Source organism: Podarcis filfolensis (genome assembly GCF_964270895.1).
Source record: "Podarcis filfolensis genome assembly, chromosome: 6".
Lineage (NCBI taxonomy): Eukaryota > Metazoa > Chordata > Lepidosauria > Squamata > Lacertidae > Podarcis > Podarcis filfolensis.
In genome coordinates this window covers 69,032,491-69,054,180 of record NC_139609.1, presented here as the reverse complement: position 1 = coordinate 69,054,180, position 21,690 = coordinate 69,032,491, and the positions used below count along the sequence as shown (strand labels likewise).

Genomic DNA, 21,690 nt, shown 5'->3' with positions numbered 1-21,690 from the left:
TCAGCATTTCCCCCATGTGATTATCAGTAAGATATTGTTATATATTATTTTAAATTGCTCTGTCAATGCTTAAGAAATAAAATTGACAGATATGTGAGCGCATGTAGCTTAATGCTCAAGATTGGCATGTCTGTGTACATGTTTTTTTGAGAATTGCTTGTTGTTTGAAGAAAAGATACAACCTAAATATTATACAACAGATAAACACAAAACTACTGGGAAAGTTTTAATTCCCCAAGGCTGATTCTAGTAATAGTAACTGTTTGGCGGAGTCAAAGGGAATATATTGTGATAATAAGGATTGTTGGAAAAAGAATATTTAAAGAAAAAAATGTTTAGCAGAAATCATCAATATTTCTGTTTTTCCTCTATCCTTTCTGCTGCATTTGCAAAAGCTGTTCCTCATACATCTATAGTAAATTTTATTTACCATTTCTGCATCTAAAAGACCTCTTCCCTATTTGGGTACCAATACCCAAGTACAAAATATATTCATATCATATTGTAACATACTGTATATAGTGTGTGATGAATTTATACATTGCCACCAATTGTATTTTCCTGTTCCTAAAGTGCATTAGTTCTGCACTCTATGATTGAGTCTATCAAGTATTTGTAGTGATTTAAATTAATTTAAATTCATGTTAACCAGAGAGGATCAGTTGTGCTCTGTAATGCCCACTGATACAATCCTTTAAAAGAGAATACCGTATTTTTCGCCCTATAGGACACACTTTTCCCCCTCCAAACATGAAGGGGAAATGTGTGTGCGTCCTATGGGGCGAATGCAGGCTTTCGCTGAAGCCTGGAGAGCGAGAGGGGTCGGTGTGCACCGACCCCTCTCGCTCTCCAGGCTTCAGGAGAGCCCCACCGCCAGCCCCACAAGCTCGGGGGACAGTGGGGAGGCGGAACGCCGCCATCCCGCTGTCCCCCGACTTGGTTAGAAGGCTGGCGGGGGGAGAAGCCTGCTCCTCCCCGTCACCAGCCCCGCAAACTCGGGGAACAGCGGGGAGGCGCAGCACGCCTTTCCCGCTGTCCCCCGACTTGGTTAGAAGGCTGGCGGGGGGGAGAGAGCCTGCTCATCCCCGTCGCCAGCCCCGCAAACTCGGGGGACAGCGGGGAGGCGCAGCGCGCCATCCCGCTGTCTCCCGACCTGGTTTGGAGGCTGGCGGAGGGCTTCCCCCTCCCCCAGCCCCGCAAGCTCCCAGAGCGATGCCAAAGCTGCACGCAGCTTCGGCATGGCTCTGGGTCCCGTTCTGGGGGCTGGGGGAGGGGGAAGCTTGGGCTTCCCCCTCCCCCAGCCCCGCAAGCTCCCAGAGCGATGCCAAAGCTGCACGCAGCTTCGGCATTGCTCTGGGTCCTGTTCTGGGGGCTGAGGTCGGGGGAAGCTTGGGCTCCCCCCGCCCCTGGGGGGGGGAAATAATTTTTTCCCCCTTTATTTCCCCCCCCCCCAAATCTGGGTGCGTCTTAGGGGCCGGTGCATCCTATAGGGCGAAAAATATGGTAACTACAATGCGGTGCTAAGGTTCAGCCTAGACAGTGTATTCAAAACAGTATCCACGCTAGAGGAATAAATTTGCTGCTGTTATAGAGCAAATTACAACTGTATTCAGCCACTGATTTCTGCTACCACTCCACTTGAAAAACTGAAACTTCCAGCTTACTAGAACCACCAGCTACTAATTCTTCCTCCTCTGCCCTTGCTCAGTTTGCATACCATACCAACATATGAAGCTGCCTTACGAGTCAGACCGTTGCTGGATCTAGTTCAGTACTGCCTACACTGACTGGCAATGATGCTCCAGGGTTTCAGGAGTTGCCATTAATTGAACCTGGGATATTTTGCATACAAACCAAGTGCTGTACCACTGAGCCAGGACTCTTACTTTAATTCCCTAAGTCTACATACATAGCAGTTTAAAGGACTGAGTGGGTAAATGAAGGTACTGCAAATACAGCTACTTTGATTTTTCCGATAATCACACAAAGCAACAGGATTATATTTGTGCAATTTCCTTGAAGGTATTTATCAGGCTGTGTGGTCGGTCTGCAGCATACACACCACAAGTTGCATAAACAGCAGGAGTTTGTGGCACATCTGAGCAGGAGCAAGAAGTACTGGGAGCCTGGCTACAGCAAAGTGTCATCACCCCCATGCTCTGCTGGCCTCTCCTGTTCTGCATACTCCTAAGGTTAGTAGGGTCTGAGGCAAAACTAAACCATTGTAGAGAGGTTGCCTGTACTGTATAATAAATCTAGCATACACAAATCTACCATACACCTTTTCATTCTTTGGGCTTGAAATACTGTGGCACATTTGCTTAAAAAGTCATCTATTGTTGCATTTAGAAAAATGAGGAGGGTCAGTAAAACTATCCAGCTAATTATGTCTTCAATTTACTATTTATTTAAATATCATTATATTTTCCCTTCATTAAAATAATAACATGGATGATGGTAGTATTCTGTTTGATTTACAGCCCTCCAGATCAGCTTTGTCATCTTGCCACTGAAACACACTGTGTGCTGATATCTTAGCTTCCAAGTAAAAGAGGATCTAATTATAATGCAGTAGCATTAACAAGAATGGAAAAGTAAATATAGTTTACAAGCAGGTGATATACTAAAGTTTTAGCAACTCTGGATAAAAGCTGTTCTGAGTATCTTGGTCTTGAATTTACTTTGATCCCACAGGCAATGTTTATTGTACAATAAGTTTAAATACATCCTCCTGTGTGGTTTTCTGTGGCAGATTGAATATGCCCAATTCTTTGGGAACAAAATATACTGTATCTAGGTTTCTAGGTAAAATACCCAAGAATACTTGCCACTCCAGCTTATTTTCCCATAGGCACAGAAAAGGTAAGCAAAGTGAATTTGAAACACGCAAAGTGAAACCACATTTCTCAAAAGGCCTTACAAACGAATACCCACAGCCAACATGAAGGGCACTGACCTATTCTAACAATATAAGCCCTAAGGGCAAGCAATTAGGAAAACATATGTTATGTGACTGCAACGCCCATTATGACTGTCAAGAAAATAATACAGACTCCAGGTCCCAGCAATTCATCACCACCTTTAATTATTACAAGAGATAATCTCTGCCCAAGGAGAAGAGGGAACAATTATCAAGGGTGTCACTACGCCCTAAGTGGCAATTATTGCGGCCACTACTAGAACACTTTCCTTAAAAAAACCCCCACTAATCGTGGGGCTCTCAATGAAGCCAAAGTAGCCAATGAAACAAACCACGCGCGCCAGTCCTGTGGTACAAAAAGATGCGTAAACTGGCGTGTTATTAAAGGGGGGGGGGGGGGAAATGAAAGCGCAACTGCGTCTCGATCCAAACCGGACGCTGCGCCTTGAAAGGGATGAGCGGAGTCTTGGCTGATGCAAGGTCACGTTACTGACATCCTAGAAACACAGCATCCCTTCTTGCCCAAGAGGAGGAGGAGAAGCTCGCCTGCCCTTTTGGCTTTCCTCCGCTGACGGGGGCCGAGCGGCGTCAGCAGCTTCCGACGAACAAGAAGCATGGTGCCGGGAGGAAGCCGAGCGCTGCGAAGAGACACGCCGCCGACACCCGCCCGCCCCTTCGCAGGGCAAGAGGCGGCGCGGGAGACGTGACGGGCCCCTCCGGGAAGCCGAGCGCCGGTCCCACGCGGGCGCCGAAAGCCGCTCGGACGCCGCCGGAGGGACCGGCAGGCCAGCCAAGCACCTTCCCGGCTCCCGCTGAAGGAGCCTCCGGGGACCCGGAGGGAAGAGGCGCCGCCCGGGCCCCGGGACTCCCTCCTCTCCGCCACAGCCGCAGCTGGTCCCCGCCCCTCTCCGCCTTTGTGAGGCCGCGGCGGGAACTCTTCTGCGCTCGCTGCCGGGCTCCCCCCCCGCCTCCCTCTCTCCGCGGGGCCGCCTAGGGAGCGCCATGTCCTTACCGGGGAGGGGGGGTTGCTTCTCGTACGTGCCAGGGGCTCGAGCCGCGGGGGCAGGGGCCGCCAATGATCCGCTCGCCGAGTCCAGCCCAGCGCCGCCGACTGAGCAGCGCCACAAAATGGCCGACGCGACTGCGGCGCCGCTAGCTCGCCCGCCCGCCTGCCGCGAGGGGAGGGGAGGGTCCTCCTGTGGGAGGGGCGAAAGGGCTAGGGGGCGTGGCTCCGGCGGAGAGGGCTCGGGGGCCCTCGCGCAAAATCCAGGCGGCGGCGGCGGCGGCGGCCCGTCACGCGCGCATCCATCTCTCGGGACCCGGAAGGCGTCGCTGCTTTCCCGTTGTCCAGTGTGAGTTCGCCAGTGAGAGGAACTCACGACACGGGCAACGAGCGCGTGCTTTTTTTAAATACCCGCTGCTGCTGGGCTCAGGTGTATTGAATCCTTGGAGAGAGGGGCCAGCAGCCGCAAATTATGGACCGCTTTTAAGGCCACGTTTAAAACATACCAAGCCTTTTCCTCCTTCACGCGGGGAACAGGGCAGAGTTCAGTGACTGGAGTACGTGCTTCGTATACAGTGGTACCTCGGGTTAAGTACTTAATTCGTTCCGGAGGTCCGTTCTTAACCTGACACTGTTCTTAACCTGAAGCACCACTTTAGCTAATGGGGCCTCCTGCTGCCGCCGCGCCGCAGGAGCACAATTTCGGTTCTCATCTTGAAGCTAAGTTTTTAACCCGAGGTACTATTTCTGGGTTAGCAGAGTCTGTAACCCGAAGCGTATGTAACCTGAAGCGTATGTAACCCGAGGTACCACTGTACACAGCAAGTTCTCTCTGATCCCAACCACAGCCACTGGTGTAGTGGTCAACTCTGAAGTGCAGGCACTCTTCAAAGATAGCGTTGCACCTTGGCTTGTGAGCTTATACAACAACAAAAATTAAATATGAATTTTTTGACCAATGCAGACTTTACGGCTTCGGTATCAAGGCAATTTTCTGCTCACTCGCTCTTCCAACCAGGGGCGTACTTTGAAGTTGGCCATGTTGGCTCTTGGCCCCCCTTCCAAGGGTGGGTGGGTGGGTGTGCAAAAAAAAAAAATGCTTCTCTCCACTCTGGTTTGGAGTGGCTAGGAGCCATTTTGCTGGGAGGAGAAGCAAGTTGGTTTAGAATCTTGCTATTTAGGGTGCTCTTTTCTTTTAAAATGCAGGTTATCCTTGTTTGTGATTTTTCTGGTTTTTTAAAAAATGTTTTAATGTTTATTTTAATGTTTCTTCTCAACATTTTCCAGGAGAAAATCAGGACCAGATTTTCCCCTTTCAGGTTTTGGAGGAAACAATTAAATAAGGTTATATAACATAACTCCTCCTCAGTCCGCTGCTCTGAGCAGCAATCAGAATCTCTGATGTTGGCGACGGGATCATTGACCATAATCAGAATACAGCGTAAAGCGTTACGGAGCCGAGTTCCGCCGGCTTTAGAGACCTCTTCATATATAGTTAAGATTCTTACACTGGCCATAGGGTGGCAGTATTTCCCTAAACACATCCTTTGTTTTCATTCCATTAACTGAAGAAATCAGCTGCAGATTATCGAGAATGAGCAGCTTAAAAAAATGTTTAGGGGTACTCGCTCCCTGCCAAGTTTTGATGGGCAGAATTTTACTTATTCTGCCTAATATGGACAAGTTGTTGAAGATTGAGCCCAATCATATACCCCCTTGATCCCTGCCCTGTTTGGCTGGTGGAAACTGCCCCAAGCAGCTTATTTGGGAGTATCAACACCTATTTATTAGATGATGTGGAACCATTGCTTTTGTGTGTTTTTACACATATGCATTTTTTTTTAAAGTTGCATCTCCCCTGAAGTACTGAGTACTTCCAGGTGGTGTGGGGTGGGGGGGCTAAATAGATGGTAGATTGAAGTGAAAATTCCATGTTCTCATGTCTACCATCACAATTTGTTCTCAGCTCTGATGTCCACAATGAGAAGCTAATATCCAGTTCTGCACAGAAACTGGAACGTGAACACCCAGTGTTAGCTTCTAGAGCTCGTTTTTGGCTGGAAGCTACAGGCTTTAAGTTGAAAATTCTGCCCCTTGAACTCAAAGGTGAAAATAATAGGATACATCAGATCTATTAGCTGTGCAATCTTTTGAAATGTCAGGGTGCAGCAGTGGGAGCATTCACAGCCATGCATCATCTGAGAGTTATGGAATATTGCAACAGGGTCTGGCATATATCCACTACTGCACAGATGAGAAACTTTGGGCCAAGTGTAGCCCTCTAGGAGTCTATGTGGCTCCCCCCACGTCACACCTCTCACCAGCCATGCTTCATGCCCTTGAGTGCTCTTGACTAGCCAGAATGTGTCCTTGAACTGTGTTAATGCCTCTTGCTTGTTGCAATGGAGGGGCGTGTGGCTTTTACCTGTTGTTCCACCTATTTTTAAAATGGTTCTGCCTCGCCACAAACGTGTGGCCTCCAGATTGCCCATGAGGGAATGTGGACCTCGGGCTGAGAAGTGCTATCCACCCTTGACCATCCTGATTCACTGATGTCCTCAAATAATTGTGACCATGTGGGACTATTTGCAGTGTTGAGACAGCTCTTGCGATGAGGGAAGGGTGCTTCCCGCACGCTCAAGAACACATTCTATTATTTCACTTCTCTGGACTAAGCCAATGAGCTGAAATCACTACTGTTAGAAGACAAACAACAAATTGCAAGCAGGAATGGCTGGTAAAAAGTCAGCTAACGGAATTGGAGGGGGGATAAAGCCTGTTTTCATACACTCCTCTAGATATTCCTAACCAGAAAACTTCAAGCTGCAGAGTTCACAAATATTGACCTGCAATGTACAGTATAAACCTTTTGACTGATATAACCTTGCTGTTATTTGCATTAGCACTAAGATTAGGAGCTAATATGCATTCCCGGGTAGTGTAACCTGGAAAACGATCTGTGGAGGGTGAGGACCAATTTTTATACAAACCTATATAGTATGAACTGTTTGCTTTGCATGTGCTTAACATTTATTATTATCAATTATCATCATCATCATCATCACATCACCAGTGTAGTGTAGTGGTTAAGAGCAGTAGTCTCATAATCTGGGGAACCGGGTTCGCGTCTCCACTCCTCCACATGCAGCTGCTGGGTGACCTTGGGCCAGTCACACTCCTCTGAAGTCTCTCAGCCTCACTCACCTCACAGAGTGTTTGTTGTGGGGGAGGAAGGGAAAGGAGAATGTTAGCCGCTTTGAGACTCCTTCGGGTAGTGATAAAGCGGGATATCAAATCCAAACTCTTCTTCTCTTCTTCTTCTTTATTGCCCAAGGCAACTCAAAGTGGCTTATAATCAAACAACTCCCCCTCAATACATACATTAAAACTGAGAAACAAAAATATATTAAAAACATCCACTCTAAAAGGCCACAGATAGTTAAGAAGCTAGAGGCCTGGTTAAAGAGGAAATATTTTGCTTGGCATCAAAAAATATAGAATGATGCTACCAGGTGATCCTCGGTGGGGAGAGCATTCCATAAACAGGGAGCAACCACTGAAAAGGCCCATTCTTGCGTTGTTACCTTCCAGACCTCCTATAGAGGGGGCATACAAAGAAGGGCCTCAGATGATGGCCCATATCGGTTCATATGGGAAGAGGTGGTACCTGAGGTTCTAGTAAAATGAGTACTCTGCTATGACCCAAAACCACAAAAGAGACACCACCACAAAGAACTCAAAAGTAGGCTGATTTTTTAAAAGACTGTCTGCCATTAACAATGTAAATAAGTTATAGTCACTATTCAGCCAGGAGAAAAGATGGGAAAAAAGCAGATACTATGAAAGGTAGTTTAAATTCATGCCCTTAGTCAAGGCACAGTTTGTCTAAATCTAAATCAGTGTTTAAAAACACATAGAAAACAATGATGAACCACAGATGTTTAATTATTCTTTAACAACAGTAAGGGACAGTATGTTTTGCTGATTCACATTTACAAACATGTTGGCAAAAAGAAAACAATATCCAGTGTAATTTTTAGCCTATTTTACAGCCCTTGAGGGGGGAAAGCATTAATATAACGGCCTGTCTATGCTTCTGTCTATAAGTGCCAGGGCGAATTTTAATCATTACCCACTCTGTAGTTGGCTGCAGTGTTTAAATCTGGAAAACCTGTGCACCCAGAGAACATCCCGAAACAATTTTTAAAAGCCTTTTTTAAAGGAGCGGGGGTGTATGGCATACTAAAAATTGGTGAACACTTCCCATTTTTCAAAAGAATTATTTGTGTAAAATATAGTTGCTCTATGGTATGGCCACAAACAGAGTCAAGTCCTTAGTATGCTGCATGGATATGAGCTCTGTGTGAAACAGAGAAAATAACTTTATATCAAGATTTTTAATAGAAGCAGGCCCAAGGTAGGTACTCTGTTTCAGGCAAGTTTGGGAAGTGTCAAAAGTAGGAGATTTTCTAATCCAACATATTTACTTGGGAATAAGTTTGAGTTTGATGGGACTCGCTCCCAAATAAGTGTTTGTAGGATTCCAGTTCTAACAACCTGGCACAAAAAGTGAACAGCACTGGCCAAATTCTGAAAAAGGAGCCTTTTTGAATAGCACCCAGCTCCTCGGAAGACTCAGGCTAATTTACTTCATCAAGTGCAGCTCAGTAAGAGATAGCAAGGAGCATTCTGCACATGTCACAGTGATTGCCTGAATTCTGGATTCAGCTCAAACAACATGTTACGGGCAGCTGTGTGGATATCACCCACATGTGTCTCCCTGGCAACCTAAGGGGCGGAAAAGACGTGACATGCTGCAATGCAGCTTCTGTAGCCACCTGCCTTATGTAAAGTAGGGAAACATGAATGCAAATTGCATCACCTATTCCTCACGTTACTAGTGAGATGTGCATGTCCACATAACATGTTGTTTGGGTCCCAGAGAATGGCTCTGTTCCGATACAAGAAATCAGAAATCCCCAAATTTCTTGGTAATTTAATTGAAAAGTAGCTAACTCTCAAAAGATAGCTAGAAAAAGGCACACTATAAAGGTGAATGGGAACTTTGGCATTACCAAATAAACCAAGCTAAAGGATCTTTTACAGCAGAACTGGCTCAAATAGGGAAACAGTAGCATACTTTGGTTCCACATAATGAGATGGAATAATCTAGTAAGAGTCACAGTGTCTGGAGATCAAAGGATAATGTGCATTCCTCTATCCATGAAGATCACATCAACCACTATCTGAGAAGTACTAATTCGGTCCGAAGACTCATCACACTGGCACAGGAAAGGCTCAAAGCACTGACTGTAAAAGAATATACAACCTGACTCAATTTTCCAAGATTCTGTCCTTGTCATTTCCATCAACTGGCCTCTTCCCAAGGAACCCAAGCCTGCAAGTCTGTTCAAGGGCTTTCTGAAGGAGCGACACCCATTTCCAAAATGACGGAGAGGCAAGGACATGGAAGGCTCCTGTTTCAGGTATGTGTCAGCAAAGTGGCAAGAGAAAGGTGTGGAAGTACTGAGGCAGCAGTCCTACTCCTACCCCTTCCCCTTAATCAGCAAGGACTCCCTGACTAGTGGAGGGGCAAAGTGGTCAGAAGACTTCAGCCTCGGTGAGAAAAATCCAACTTTCTGTGAAAGGGTGAAATGAAGTTCAGAGTGTTATGGCATTAAACTGCTCTTCTTGCTTAGCATAATTGCTCTCTTCTACCTTAAGACCACAACCTGTGTTTTTCAAACCAGAAGTACTGACTGAGGTCCTAACTAATATGGATGAAGGAAATCCATGATCAGATCTGCCAATGTCTTTTTCTTTCATTTAAAAAGCAGTCACTGGTGGGGACTTAACTCTTTACTCCTCTCACTATTTGCCCAACTTAAAGTTCAGAGATGAGGGAAGAGACAGGTATTATATGGATACTGATTTTCCTACCGCACTGGATCATGCTTCTCAGCTAACAGCAGCTTTGGAAGGGCAATGTAAGTCTGGAAAGTGCAATGGACATGAAGGGTTCAGCTCCAAACCAGTGCAGCCTCCCTACAGCTTCTTTTAACCAAAGAAATAGATATCAGGAGATCTGATCAAGGAGTTCTCGTGTTATGTCTAGTTTGGCTTTGTAAGCCTGAGTGGCATATCTTGAGCTCAGTAAAAGCCTTCATGCTGATCATGTTTGCTCATAACATCTTCACAACAACTTGATACCCGATTTTAGTCTATGTTGAAGTAAGGAGGAGAAAGGCAGCAGGAGTCATAATTGACTGCAGTTTTTAACATATAGAGAAAGTTCCGTTCTGGAGAAACAATCTGTAAGCTATTTACATTGCTGTGACCTAGCTTAAACTCAAGGGGACAAGGATCATTGCCATTTGAGACATCTAACCCAAACAATGAAAAAGTATATTTGAGCTAAAAAAAAAAGCTTGAAATTTAATCAGCCTCTTTCTAAGGTACTATACAGCAGGAGAAGAAAGCAACAGGCAGTCTCCCAAACTCCAGCCCATGACTGCTTTTCAATGTGGGAAAAGGTTGCTGTTAAATAGCTTGACCTTGGTTTCCAACAATGCCTTCCACTTGGTCCTTCTAATATGAATTGAGTAGTAAAAGTACTCCAGGCATGAGGAGAGTCAACCTGGATCGGAAGCCACAGCTCATCCAGTGCTGCCAAACTGAACCTTTGGTAAGAGTGGTGTGTTTTAAGGTAGCAAAGACAGGTAGAAGAGTTGGAGAAGGATGCAGCCAGCAATTTGAATGGCAGTACTGGCTGCAGCAGGTTTGCTCCAAGGCAGGATATGTGCTATAGTAGCCTGAGACAACAACCCTTTTCCTTCTGGGGGTGAAGCTTGATTAGCGAAGTTTCCAATCTTCAGGTGGTAGAAGCAAAATCCCAGTATCTGAGAGCAGTTGGTTCCCAATAAACATTCCACTTTGAATGTGCAGTGGATTCCCAGTGTAATGCAAAGCGGTTCCAACTTTTGTGCTTTGACAATGCACTGGCTGCTGCCTCTGGCATATTGACTTCCTAGGAATCAACTGCTGCAGGTTCTTAGGAGTGCCCTCACAGCATGGTCTGAGAGTTGGCTCCCTGATGCCTCAAAACCCTTTCTAGTATGATGACTTCATTATTATAGGGTTTCCTTGGAGACATTAGCGGTGTTGCTGGGGCGAGGAAACAGCTGTCAAAGCAACAGAAGCAACCCGAGGAACCTGGAGCCTGCAGAGGGGAAGATCCATGGCTCATAGAAGGTAATACTGGCAAGAGATCCTTGCTCCCTTCACATGGTGTTGCCTGAAGCCAACCCTTCACACCACTCCTTTGATAAAGCTGGTGTCCAAGTGCACAATTAGCATGCGCAAGAAGGACATCTCTTTGCGAGTGTTTTCAAAGATAACTCTGGGATCATCAGATTGGCATCGCAGACAATTTGGGGCCATCACCATGGCCAAGTTGTTTACGTCCATCTTGGTTTTGCCCACATTGGTTGGCTGAGCAAAAATCTGTGAAATAAAGAAGGTGCAGCTCAAATAAACTCAAAGATACATAGATGTAAAATTCTGGAAATAGCCCAAAAGATTTAGTTGTCCCACAAAGACTCACTTACTCCTGCTAGTGTTGATACGCTGTCAACTTTAAGAAAGACTTTCATATAGGAGATCTAATGATATTATTATTGCGGGTCCTAAGACCTGCAGCCAAGACTGCCTCTGATACACATTAGAAGAAATGAAGATTGAATCTTCAGAGGGTTTTATTCAATTGTCATTCTTTCCCTAGTGGAAGGTTCTTTGATTTAGCAATGCCTTTTGTCAGTGGAGCAGAGATAGAAACATTCATCGGCTACTACCCTTTTGTTCGGCAGCCCCCACCCCACCTCAAATCTGCTCTGGGGAGTTGGCAAGCCCTTTAGAACAGCATGGGAGGTGGCAACATGTGGATAGGAAATACCGTATTTTTTGCTCTATAAGACTCACTTTTTCCCTCCTAAAAAGTAAGGGGAAATGTGTGTGCGTCTTATGGAGTGAATGCAGGCTGCACAGCTATCCCAAAAGCCAGAACAGCAAGAGGGATTGCTGCTTTCACAGTGTAGCGATCCTTCCTATTTTTTTTCTTGTTTTCCTCCTCCAAAAACTAGGTGCGTCTTGTGGTCTGGTGCGTCTTATAGAGCGAAAAATACGGTACTTTAAGAGGTTCTTAATCCCTGTTCCACTGATGGAAGGCTGTGCTGGATTAAAGAGCCTTCCATCAGTGGAAGTATATCAACTCGATATAATCCAGAATATTTGCAATGCAGAGTAAAGCAAGACGTTCCAGGGTGCAACTACCGTATGCTGCTTCAGAATGCCTGTGGCCTGTCTGCTGCTTCAGAATGATTCCTAGTCTCAGAAATGCAGTTCCCTACATACCTGTAAGAAGTGGATGAGGTAACACAAAACCAATTTGTTGAGCTCAGGCAGGAGTTCCACTACTGCTACAGCAGCATCAGGGTTCTCATAGTTGCTGATACACTCCTTGTAGAATTGCTGTGGGATGACAGGCTCCTCCAGCTCCCGGTACCACAGCTTCAGCAAAGAAGCTGCAAGGGCAAGAAGGAAAAAAACCAGGCACTTTCAACAACAACAGCTTAACAAATAAGGTATCTGGGTCAGAGACATCTGTCCTGAAGCAGATGTTTAATTGAATAAGGGCACAACACCCCTGCTCCTCCATCTTATGCTAAACAAGACTCTGTTCTTCCCCAGAGGAAAGATAGCATCACCCAGTTCATTGAGATTTATGGTTTCAGACCTTTGAAATCACAGGACACAAATCCTAAAGGGGCTAGGGTAGCAATGGCCTGTGGCTTCAGAAGTAGGTACTAAAAGCTTTGGTTTAGATAGGAGGGAAGAAACATAAGAACACAAGATGGATCTATCTCAGTGTACTGTGATTTGGAGCGTGACTGAAATGTTAAGGCAAGAGGGAATCTACTGGAGGGCAGAATGCTGGAAATGGAGCAGTTGGGATCTGGCACTTAAAGAAGGAAGTGGGTATGGAATGAGGGTGGGTGGGGAGGGAATGAGTTTCTTGGGTTAGGAAAAGGTCCCAAATCAAAGATCTCCTGTTTTGAAGGTTTCTAAATAAAAGTAAGTTCCTGCTATTTATCTGATTCCCATTCTCTCATGAATGAAAACAGTTATATTGTCAATCTGGGTCTACTTTCCACGGAATTGAAGGATTTGAGCACCTCCCCACAAAAGTAATGTATTAAAGGTGAGGCTGTGACGGGGGACAGGATGACAAAAAGAAAACAGGCCTTTTCAGCAGTGCAGCCTTCCTCCTGCTGGTTGGAATGTTCTCCCAGATGATTGAGTAATATTTTTTCTTGCAACAGTTGGCAAATGTGGGGGCGGGGTGTGTGTGCTGTTGTTCTGCAGAGGTCGGGATGGTGGGACCGTTTTATGGTGTGATTGTACTTTTAATCTGTAAGTTGTTGTGAGACCTTTTCATAAACTAATCAAGAAACAAACAAACAAATCTGGGCGAGAATACAGCAGCTACGTTGTTTATCCATACCTGGTATATTGGGATCACCAACGTTGTTAGGAATTTTCCACTGATCAACCTGTAGCTTGAGTGCATTGACTTCATCAATGTCACCAGGAATTCTGAAAGCAGACACAGAGATTCATCAGTAAAGACCAACTGAACAGAGGAAGCAAATCCCACAGATCCAGGAACCAGAGGAACAGATGAGACTACATATTCAGAAAGCCATGTACAGAGTTGTTTGACAAGAATGCCATAGTTAGTGTTAAACAAGTAGGACACAAACCAAAATATTGCAGTTTAGAGTGCATCTGTTTGATATTTCCCCTTAAATGGGCGGGGGGGGGGTTGGGGGTAGGGAGAGGGGTACTCCTACAGGCGTCTCTACCTGCTCTGCTTAAGGACCAGAAACCTTGGCTCTTCTTCTCCTTGAGTCTTTCGATTCCAGCTGGTCATTACAAGAACTCTATTAACTAAGAAATAGTGCCAGAGTTTGCTTTTACCCCCTTATCTCTCAAACTCTTTTCCTTTCAGGTCATGACTTTTACAAACTTTTAGACTAAGCCTCAAGGCATCATTATCATCAACATTTGTAAACTGTTCTGGGAGCCTTTTATGGCAGAAGAATGTGATTTTAAAATGCTATAAACAAACAAATAGACCAAGCCGCAATATTTGGGGAGGTCTCATTAATCTACTAATTCCTCCCTCTTGAGCATGGTGGCTGTGGCTAAATGAAGAGTCACGTTCTGAGAATGAGTATTTAATTAATATAGAGGATTCATTTTTAAACAGTTTTTGCCAAAACAATGGCCTTATTGGTATGGTAGACATGTTGGGGGCATGTTATATTTCTAAAAATGCCTTTATCAGCAGCAGCCCTAGTATGGGGATACAAACTACCACAATGAAACTTCCTTCCTTCAACTATGATGCAGATGTCAGGACTGCCATAAATCAAGCTCTGGCTCTAAATGGTTTAAACAAGCTAAGCAGCTAAAAATGTAGCCCCTTCCCCATGTTATGCAAGAGAAGTTTCTTTATAACTTTTCAACTTGTGGTCTACAGGGCCTGTCCAGTTTTTTTGTAGTGGCTTCTTCATTCTATAAATATTTTTATTTTTGTTTCCAGATGCAATTCCTTGTCCTTGATTTTCAGAACAAAGTGCAAAAACAAAGTAAATTCCCCACTCTCAAGGCCCTAGATTAGGTAGTATCTATACTGTGTCGGGGGGGGGGGTGAACCGTGGCAATTCCTCTTTCCACCCTAGCTAACTCTGACAAAGTTAGCAATGGCTAAATGGCCTTCACAAACACGGTGATATTCTAGGAAAGGAGGAGATTAAATCACAGAAAACATGCACAGCTGATGCACATGTACCACAGTTCTCTCCCCACCCCCAATCCAAAATATGCAGATGGGTAGATTAGAGATTTTAGCCTCAGGTTTTAGGAGCGAGTTCATATGTACTAGCATAAGCCTATTTGTTTGGAAGCAACTCAGAAGGTGGCACGAGTCCCTGGAGACCTCATAAATCTTTTGCTGTGGTTTGAAAGCTGCTTCCTCTCCTAAAACTGTAAAAATGAGGCTTGAGAGGATGCAGTTCCACTAGGGCAAGAGCAGAAATGCCATGCATCTCCAACTATCCAGTCAGCTATACAGTAATCAATCCTTTATGTAGCTCCGGTCAGCCAACCTCACCTGAATATTCCCTCAGTCTGTTCTCCCCCCAGTTCCAAAACTTGCTGAGACAGCTGTGTTTGTACCCAAGGTAGCTTGTTATCAGGATACATGTCCTGCTGCCGTAACATGATTTCCTCCAGAGAACTGCCAAACAGCGAAGGTGTTACAATAGCATTCTTGGCATGTATTATCTCTTCAATCGTAGGCTTCCGGAGACCCTATAAGCAAAAAAGGAAAAGGAAAAGAAAGGATGAAAAACAACGATGAACAGATTTGCATAAGGAACAATCACATGCATCCTAGGAAAGCATTTTGTATTTGCTCTGAATTTTTTTAAAAAATTATCTATGTCAGAACCTGTGTGGATGAACATGTTAGCTGTGGCCTGTTTGTGCTGTATGCAGCACCCATGGGGCGGAGGGGGGGGGAGGATGCATATTCACAATTAAGCCACAGGTACCGTATTTTTTGCTCTATAAGACTCACTTTTTCCCTCCTAAAAAGTAAGGGGAAATGTGTGTGCGTCTTATGGAGCGAATGCAGGTTGCGCAGCTATCCCAGAAGCCAGAACAGCAAGAGGGATCGCTGCTTTCGATGCGCAGCGATCCCTCTTGTTGTTCTGGCTTCTGAGATTCAGAATATTTTTTTTCTTGTTTTCCTTCTCCAAAAACTAGGTGCGTCTTATGTTCTGGTGCATCTTATAGAGCGAAAAATACAGTAGTTTATGTAGTGTCCTCCAGATTTTGGATTCCGATGCCCATCAGCTCTAGCAAGCATGAGCAATGGAAGCTGTAGTCCAGCAACATCTGGAGGGTACCATGTTGCTCTCCCTTGGCTTAGTGTGATATGCTAACCAGCCTATCCACTTCTCCACTGGGGAAAAAAGCTGCAGTAGGGGCATAGAGACTCAATATGATGACTGTGTCACACACTGGAAGCTGCCTTACACGAAATCAGACCATTGATCCACTGAGCTCATTATTTCTACACTGAGTTGGCAGCAGTTCTCCATAGCTTCAGACAGGAGTCTTTCTCAACCCTACCTAGAGATGCCAGCAGAGATAAGATTGGGAGTGTCTCCATGTAAAGTATATGCTCTGCCACTGAACTAATGCGCTTTCCCAAGAAAAGAACTTCTAAAATGATACACATTTTTAAATGGTCATAGCAGAAAAACTGTGTGTCCATGGAGCTGTCATCCTAGTATTATTCCTCTGTAAATGTAATTCTGGCCTTCAATTGCTGCTGATAAGTTAGTGGAGTGTGCACTCATATTAGCTATTTCTTCATCGTTTTTGCAAACGTAAGGTAATGGAACATTTCCAATCCAGACAAGAACTTGTATAATTCCTCTATGGTACTTTGATGTCATGCGTAACAGGAAGAATTCAGCCTCAAGGTGCGCACATGACTTAGTCAGATGATCACATCTATGCCAAGCAAGAGTACGCCATTTTTCCAGTAATGATAAATATGCTGAAAATGTCTGCATCGTAATGAAATTGATCTCAAAAACCGTGAGTGCTAGAAATTCATTCTTCACTTTGGAAAAAATAAGGAGATTTCCAGAACTCACATAAGTGTTTTATTATATGTGACCTTGCTCATCCAATCCTGCAACATGCGTTTTATAAGTACAATTCCAAGGCCCCCTATCTTAATTCTGATTACCAGGGCATCTTCCCACCCATTTGTTGTATGAATATTCAAGACCTATGAAAATGAAGATTTATTGTTATTTTGTCTTTCCACTGAATTTTTCTGTCTTAAAAAAGGAAAAGTAGAAGATTTCAGGCATATCATTCCCACATCTACCCCTGACTTTTCCATTAATGTCTGCAGCTTTCCAATCTATGCTTCTGATCACCATCAAAATAATGCCAAAGGGGCAAGAGAACAGTTCACTTAAACTACTAGATGAGAATATGACACTGACTCACCTTTTTGCCTCCAGTGACTGCAACTTTTTGCAGCTTCCGGTAGCAGTATCTGGCATAAGTGCTGATAGGCAGACCTAACAAATGGAAATAAATAAAATGGGAGTTTTAGAATAGTTGTGGAGAACTTCAGAGGAGAAAATGGCCCCAGAGCACAAATGTTTGTATTCTCCCTAACTGACCCTCAAGCTTATCCTTCTGAGCAAGTGATAAAATAAGTGCTATAAAGGCCTTATTACTGTTTTACTGTGCAATAAATGTGCACTTGTTGTGGCAGATCTAGATATCCTTTCTCAAGATAGCACTTCTGCCGCAGGGTTATTTCATTAGCCTGGCACTCAAAATAATCTTCCCCTCCAACTATCACATCCATTGCAGTTTGGAGTGCTGTGAGAAATGTAATTGAATTGGGGTCAAGTGATAGAACTCCTTAAAGTCCATGGCATTTTGTGAATTTTTATTTTTTAAAAGAGGGATTTTTTTCCAGTGCAGGAAAACACATACAGTATTCTAGAAGGGAGAAAAGTTCTGATGAACATCAGAAAGGCAATATTTCCCCCATAGCAATGTTCTACATTTTGTGAACCTTTACCCATCAAAAACACACATAATACTGTACTAAACTGTATGTGCTTTTTCTCCAGCACTAGTGCTTAGACTTCCCCTGCTTAAAACAAAAACAAAGCAATGAACAGATCACTTTCTCCCGCACTTTGTAGGACTAATATTCGTTTCTGACAGACTTTAGTATAAAATGTCATTTGGCCAGTGTCTGGAAAAGCACTCAGAGGGAGCTGCTAGGCTGAGGTGTCTGTGAGAAATGAGTTGAACAGGTCTTACAAACTGCATGTGCAGTTCCGCCTTATAACATGAGATAATATAGATGTGCCATTTCACTTTTGCATACATTCTTCACAGTCTCATATAGGCACATAAAGCTGGAAATGGCAACCCTCTAATTTCTTTGGATGATTATCCTGCCTCCTGCTGCTATTCAAAATGGCACACAAAAGCCCTCCAGTGCTGCAGTCCTGAACGTAACAAAGTACAGATACATTCTCTTTCCTGAAATGCCCTCACTTAATCATGTTTTCTGACAAGTCTGGGGTCCAGGTGACGAAGAATGCTCTTCTGGGAATACAGAAAAGGGCACGGTGAATGGACAAATTACTCTGGGCATCTTCTGGCTTCAGATAATGGAACCAGCCGGGTTCTGCCATCACATATATTGAGGAGCATCTCCTAGTGCATTATTAATCCTTGATGGAAATCAAAGCTCCAGACCCCTAAATTACTTTGCCAGATCAAGTCCAATTAATTTCAGTGAGACTTGAGCTTGGGCTGACATAGTGCTTTGTGGATGAGTGCTGAGGGAGCACCAGTACAATTCTGGAGCAGGTAAGCAGCTCCATGTGTGAGAGGTCTTCTTACTGCCCTGTGCTTCCAGAAACAGGGTCATCCTAAACTAGCCAAAATGAGGTACCCTGGGCAATATTAAAGCAAATCACTGAAGGTCAACACTGAATTATTTGGGATTGGAAAAACATAAATGAATTGTGAAGAGCTCCAAAAGGACCTCTCCAAATTGAGTAATTTGGAAGCAATAAAATGACAAAAGTAGTTCAACATAAGAAGGAATCAAATGCACAGTTTCAGATAATGTAACTCTCCTATAAAGAGAAATGTTTTAGTTTAGTTGAGGACTTTTTAATTTAGAGAAAAGACATGTAAGGGAAGTGGGGACACATAGAGAGATATAAAACTGCATGGTGTGAGGAAAGTGAATAGGGTATTTCTTCCTCTCTTATAACTAGTAGCCATGAACATTAAGTGAAGCTGAACATTCAAAACAAACAGAAGTACTTATTCACACAGTGCATAGGTAATCTATGGAGTTCCCTATCACAAGATGTGGTGATGGCCATCACCTTAAAAGAAGATTAAACAAATTCATGGATGATAAGGCTGCCAATGACTAGTCATGATGGTTGTGTGCTACCTTGAGGATCAGAGGCAACATGTCTCTGAAACCAAAGGAACACAGAACACAGGAAGCTAACTCATAGGGAGGGCACCATTGCTCCATCTACCTCAGTATTGTCCTAATTTCAGACAGGAGGCTTATCCAGCCCTCTCTAAATTGAAAAGGAACTCTTTAGCTGCTAGGTAAGATGGGAATGCAGTGCTGCCTGTCTACACTGAATCCAATGAATCCATCTCAGGACTTTTGCTATCAAAGTTCTCAGACTAGAAGAGAAAGGAAGGAAGCCCACCCATCTACCATAAATGTAGGGTACAAACATAGCTAAATAAAGGTTTCTCATAAACCCTGCAGTTGAAAGTCAAATAATAACTAATCCCATCTGAATGGAGGGATCCAGTTTGCTCTGTGAAAGTAAGACGGCAACACATCTTTATTTGGAAACAGGTTCTACTGAAATCAATTGGACTTTAAGTGTGGTTAAGATGTGCTGTTAATCATTAAATACTGCTCTATCAAGTGTTGCATACAAATTTTTATCAGTAGCCATTTTGCAATTTCCTCCATTCCCAAAATGTTGATGCTTGTACAACTCCTGGGTCTTATCTTTCTACAATAAAGCCCGTACAACTATATCTGAGGTCAATGACACACAAACACAGACATGTGTAGTTGTGTCTCCTCTATTATTAGCCCTCCTCATAATTCAGTTATTTTTACCTTCATCCTCTGTATTTTGCTTCCTCTTTTTCCTGGATTTTGAGTTCTTTTTGTTTTTCATATCCAGAAGCTCCTTAATGCGCTGGGTAACTGAAAATCCAAAGCATCGTTGATTGAGTGATGGCAAAAACATTAAATGCTCACTGCCGTTTTACTCAGCCATGGCAGAAGAGGGGCCCGTATTTACTGAATTCACACATCACAAAATCAGCTCTATCCATCTCCTTTTCATTACATGTCAAGATCAGTTTTCATTACAAACATCCAGATCAGTTTAACAATGTAAGAAGAAGGAAGTTCAGATTCTAAAAAATTCTTTTTCAGTTTATTAATTTGATTAAAAATAAGCTGGAATGTTTACCATTCATGGACAGAAACTTTTCAGGATTATGGCTGTTGAAGGGGTTATATCTGATGCCAGGGACAAAAAAAGGTCTCATTTCTTACTAATGAAGTCTCCTAACCAATTATTTTCTTTCAGCAACCTTCAGAATAGTGTACTTGGAATAAAACCATTGCACTGAATGCTTTCTCTTCACTTTCTAAAGCATTTAACATGATATAGAGCAAACGTTTTTGAACCAGGTTAACCTAACTCCCCAAATGTATATCTTGACAAACAGAGCAACATGAAAGACATTTGGCCATTTACTCTGAGTGAGCTTGCCAGCTGTGATCTAAAAAAAATGTGATACATCTGATGCAATTATTTATGTCACTGTTTTTTCCATCTACTTAATTATGTCAGCCTTCCCTTAGAATTCTTATAATAGCTTATCACCAAGTTCTAAAGGAACATTCCAAATTGCTGCCCCCCCAAAAGAGGCTAGATATTTTCACTCAAAGGAACAAACTCAATGGGAGCAGATCAACACCTTAAAATAGCAGAAATGTTTTTCTTCTTAGTTGTTTTCCAAGACTGGAGTGGAGAGAGAAATCTGCTTTGTAATTGTTATTGTTATAATTTGGCTATTATTGGGGTTCATTGGAAAACTAATAAAAAATGTATTATTGTGGAAAAAGTCAGGTAAACTTTTTGTTGTAACACCAGCTCTATTTCACTTTCTAGCAAAGAAATAGCTGTTGCTTTTAATCCTGCTGCATTCTTTTGAGCTCCTTTACTATCAGAATGTACTGAGCTTTGTTATTACTTTTCACTTACAGTACCTAATATTTTACAGTAAGAATAAAATATATTAAAAATTACATAGATAGTGTCTATAGATAATAAATCTAAAACTTCCTTTTCCCTAAATCTGGAAATGAAAAGGTTGCCTACTCCCGCTGAACAGGATCTTTACTTAATTTTATTTGCTATTGTGCTGCAATGTAGTTCACCCTTATTAGATAAGGCACTTACTATTTTCATCATTGACCTGGTTGAGATGACGATAGATATAGCCTTCTAGATAAGACTGGAACTTGGGTGATGGGGAGAAAAAGGCCAGACTGATGGCCATGAGTTCCCAGCCCCATGCCAGGCTTCGGTAGCACATATTGTCTGTTGTTTGTCTAATCAGTTGTATGTACAACTCATCCCGTAAACCTTGAATGCTCCAGCACTTGGCAACGGTGATCAAAGCCACATGATCCCTGTCCATCCGAGCCTGGCGGTCACCCATGTAGATTTGCACCAGTTTAAATATTTCACAAGCTTCCTTTTTAATGGTGTGGTTGCTGGTGATGAGCATTGGCTTTTTGATGGAGCCACCGTTCCAGGAGAGCATGTTGGCAATGGAGAGCCTTCGGCGGAAGATGCCCTGAGTGTGCATATTTAGGTTTTTCGAGGCCCAGTCGGCCATGCTGCTTTGAGAGATAGGCTTTCGTATGGTGTGGAAGGGAAACTGATACCCCATGTTGGTGCCAGGCTGGTCATTATTTTCTTGCTGGGAATCAGACCTTATTGTTCCAGGC

The 21,690-nt window shown here is 43.6% G+C and overlaps 2 protein-coding genes across 10 annotated transcripts in view; both read right to left on the bottom strand.

Annotated features, from left to right (window-relative positions):
* The window catches only part of PHF20 (PHD finger protein 20), a 47,635-nt gene extending 43,390 nt beyond the window's left edge, over nt 1–4,245 (bottom strand). For 2 of the 3 annotated variants that reach the window (XM_083617688.1, XM_083617691.1), the window contains exon 1: nt 3,933–4,129. The gene's annotated coding sequence lies outside the window, so the exon portion shown is untranslated. Of the gene's footprint in view, nt 1–3,932 lie in introns of all 3 variants that reach the window. The other variant, XM_083617690.1, reaches the window with a different exon arrangement.
* A 3,602-nt stretch (nt 4,246–7,847) lies between these two features.
* The window catches only part of LOC310764230 (rho GTPase-activating protein 39-like), a 101,596-nt gene continuing 87,753 nt past the window's right edge, over nt 7,848–21,690 (bottom strand). For 4 of the 7 annotated variants that reach the window (XM_083617678.1, XM_083617682.1, XM_083617680.1 and 1 more), the window contains 7 exons: nt 21,137–21,689; nt 19,777–19,866; nt 17,079–17,152; nt 15,157–15,356; nt 13,483–13,574; nt 12,333–12,502; nt 7,848–11,426 (listed from right to left, as the gene is read on the bottom strand). In XM_083617678.1, coding sequence (XP_083473804.1) covers nt 11,232–11,426; nt 12,333–12,502; nt 13,483–13,574; nt 15,157–15,356; nt 17,079–17,152; nt 19,777–19,866; nt 21,137–21,689 — 1,374 coding nt within the window. In that variant the 3' untranslated portion in view covers nt 7,848–11,231. The remainder of the gene's footprint in view (nt 11,427–12,332; nt 12,503–13,482; nt 13,575–15,156; nt 15,357–17,078; nt 17,153–19,776; nt 19,867–21,136; nt 21,690) is intronic. The other 3 variants (XM_083617679.1, XM_083617684.1, XM_083617683.1) reach the window with 1 other exon arrangement.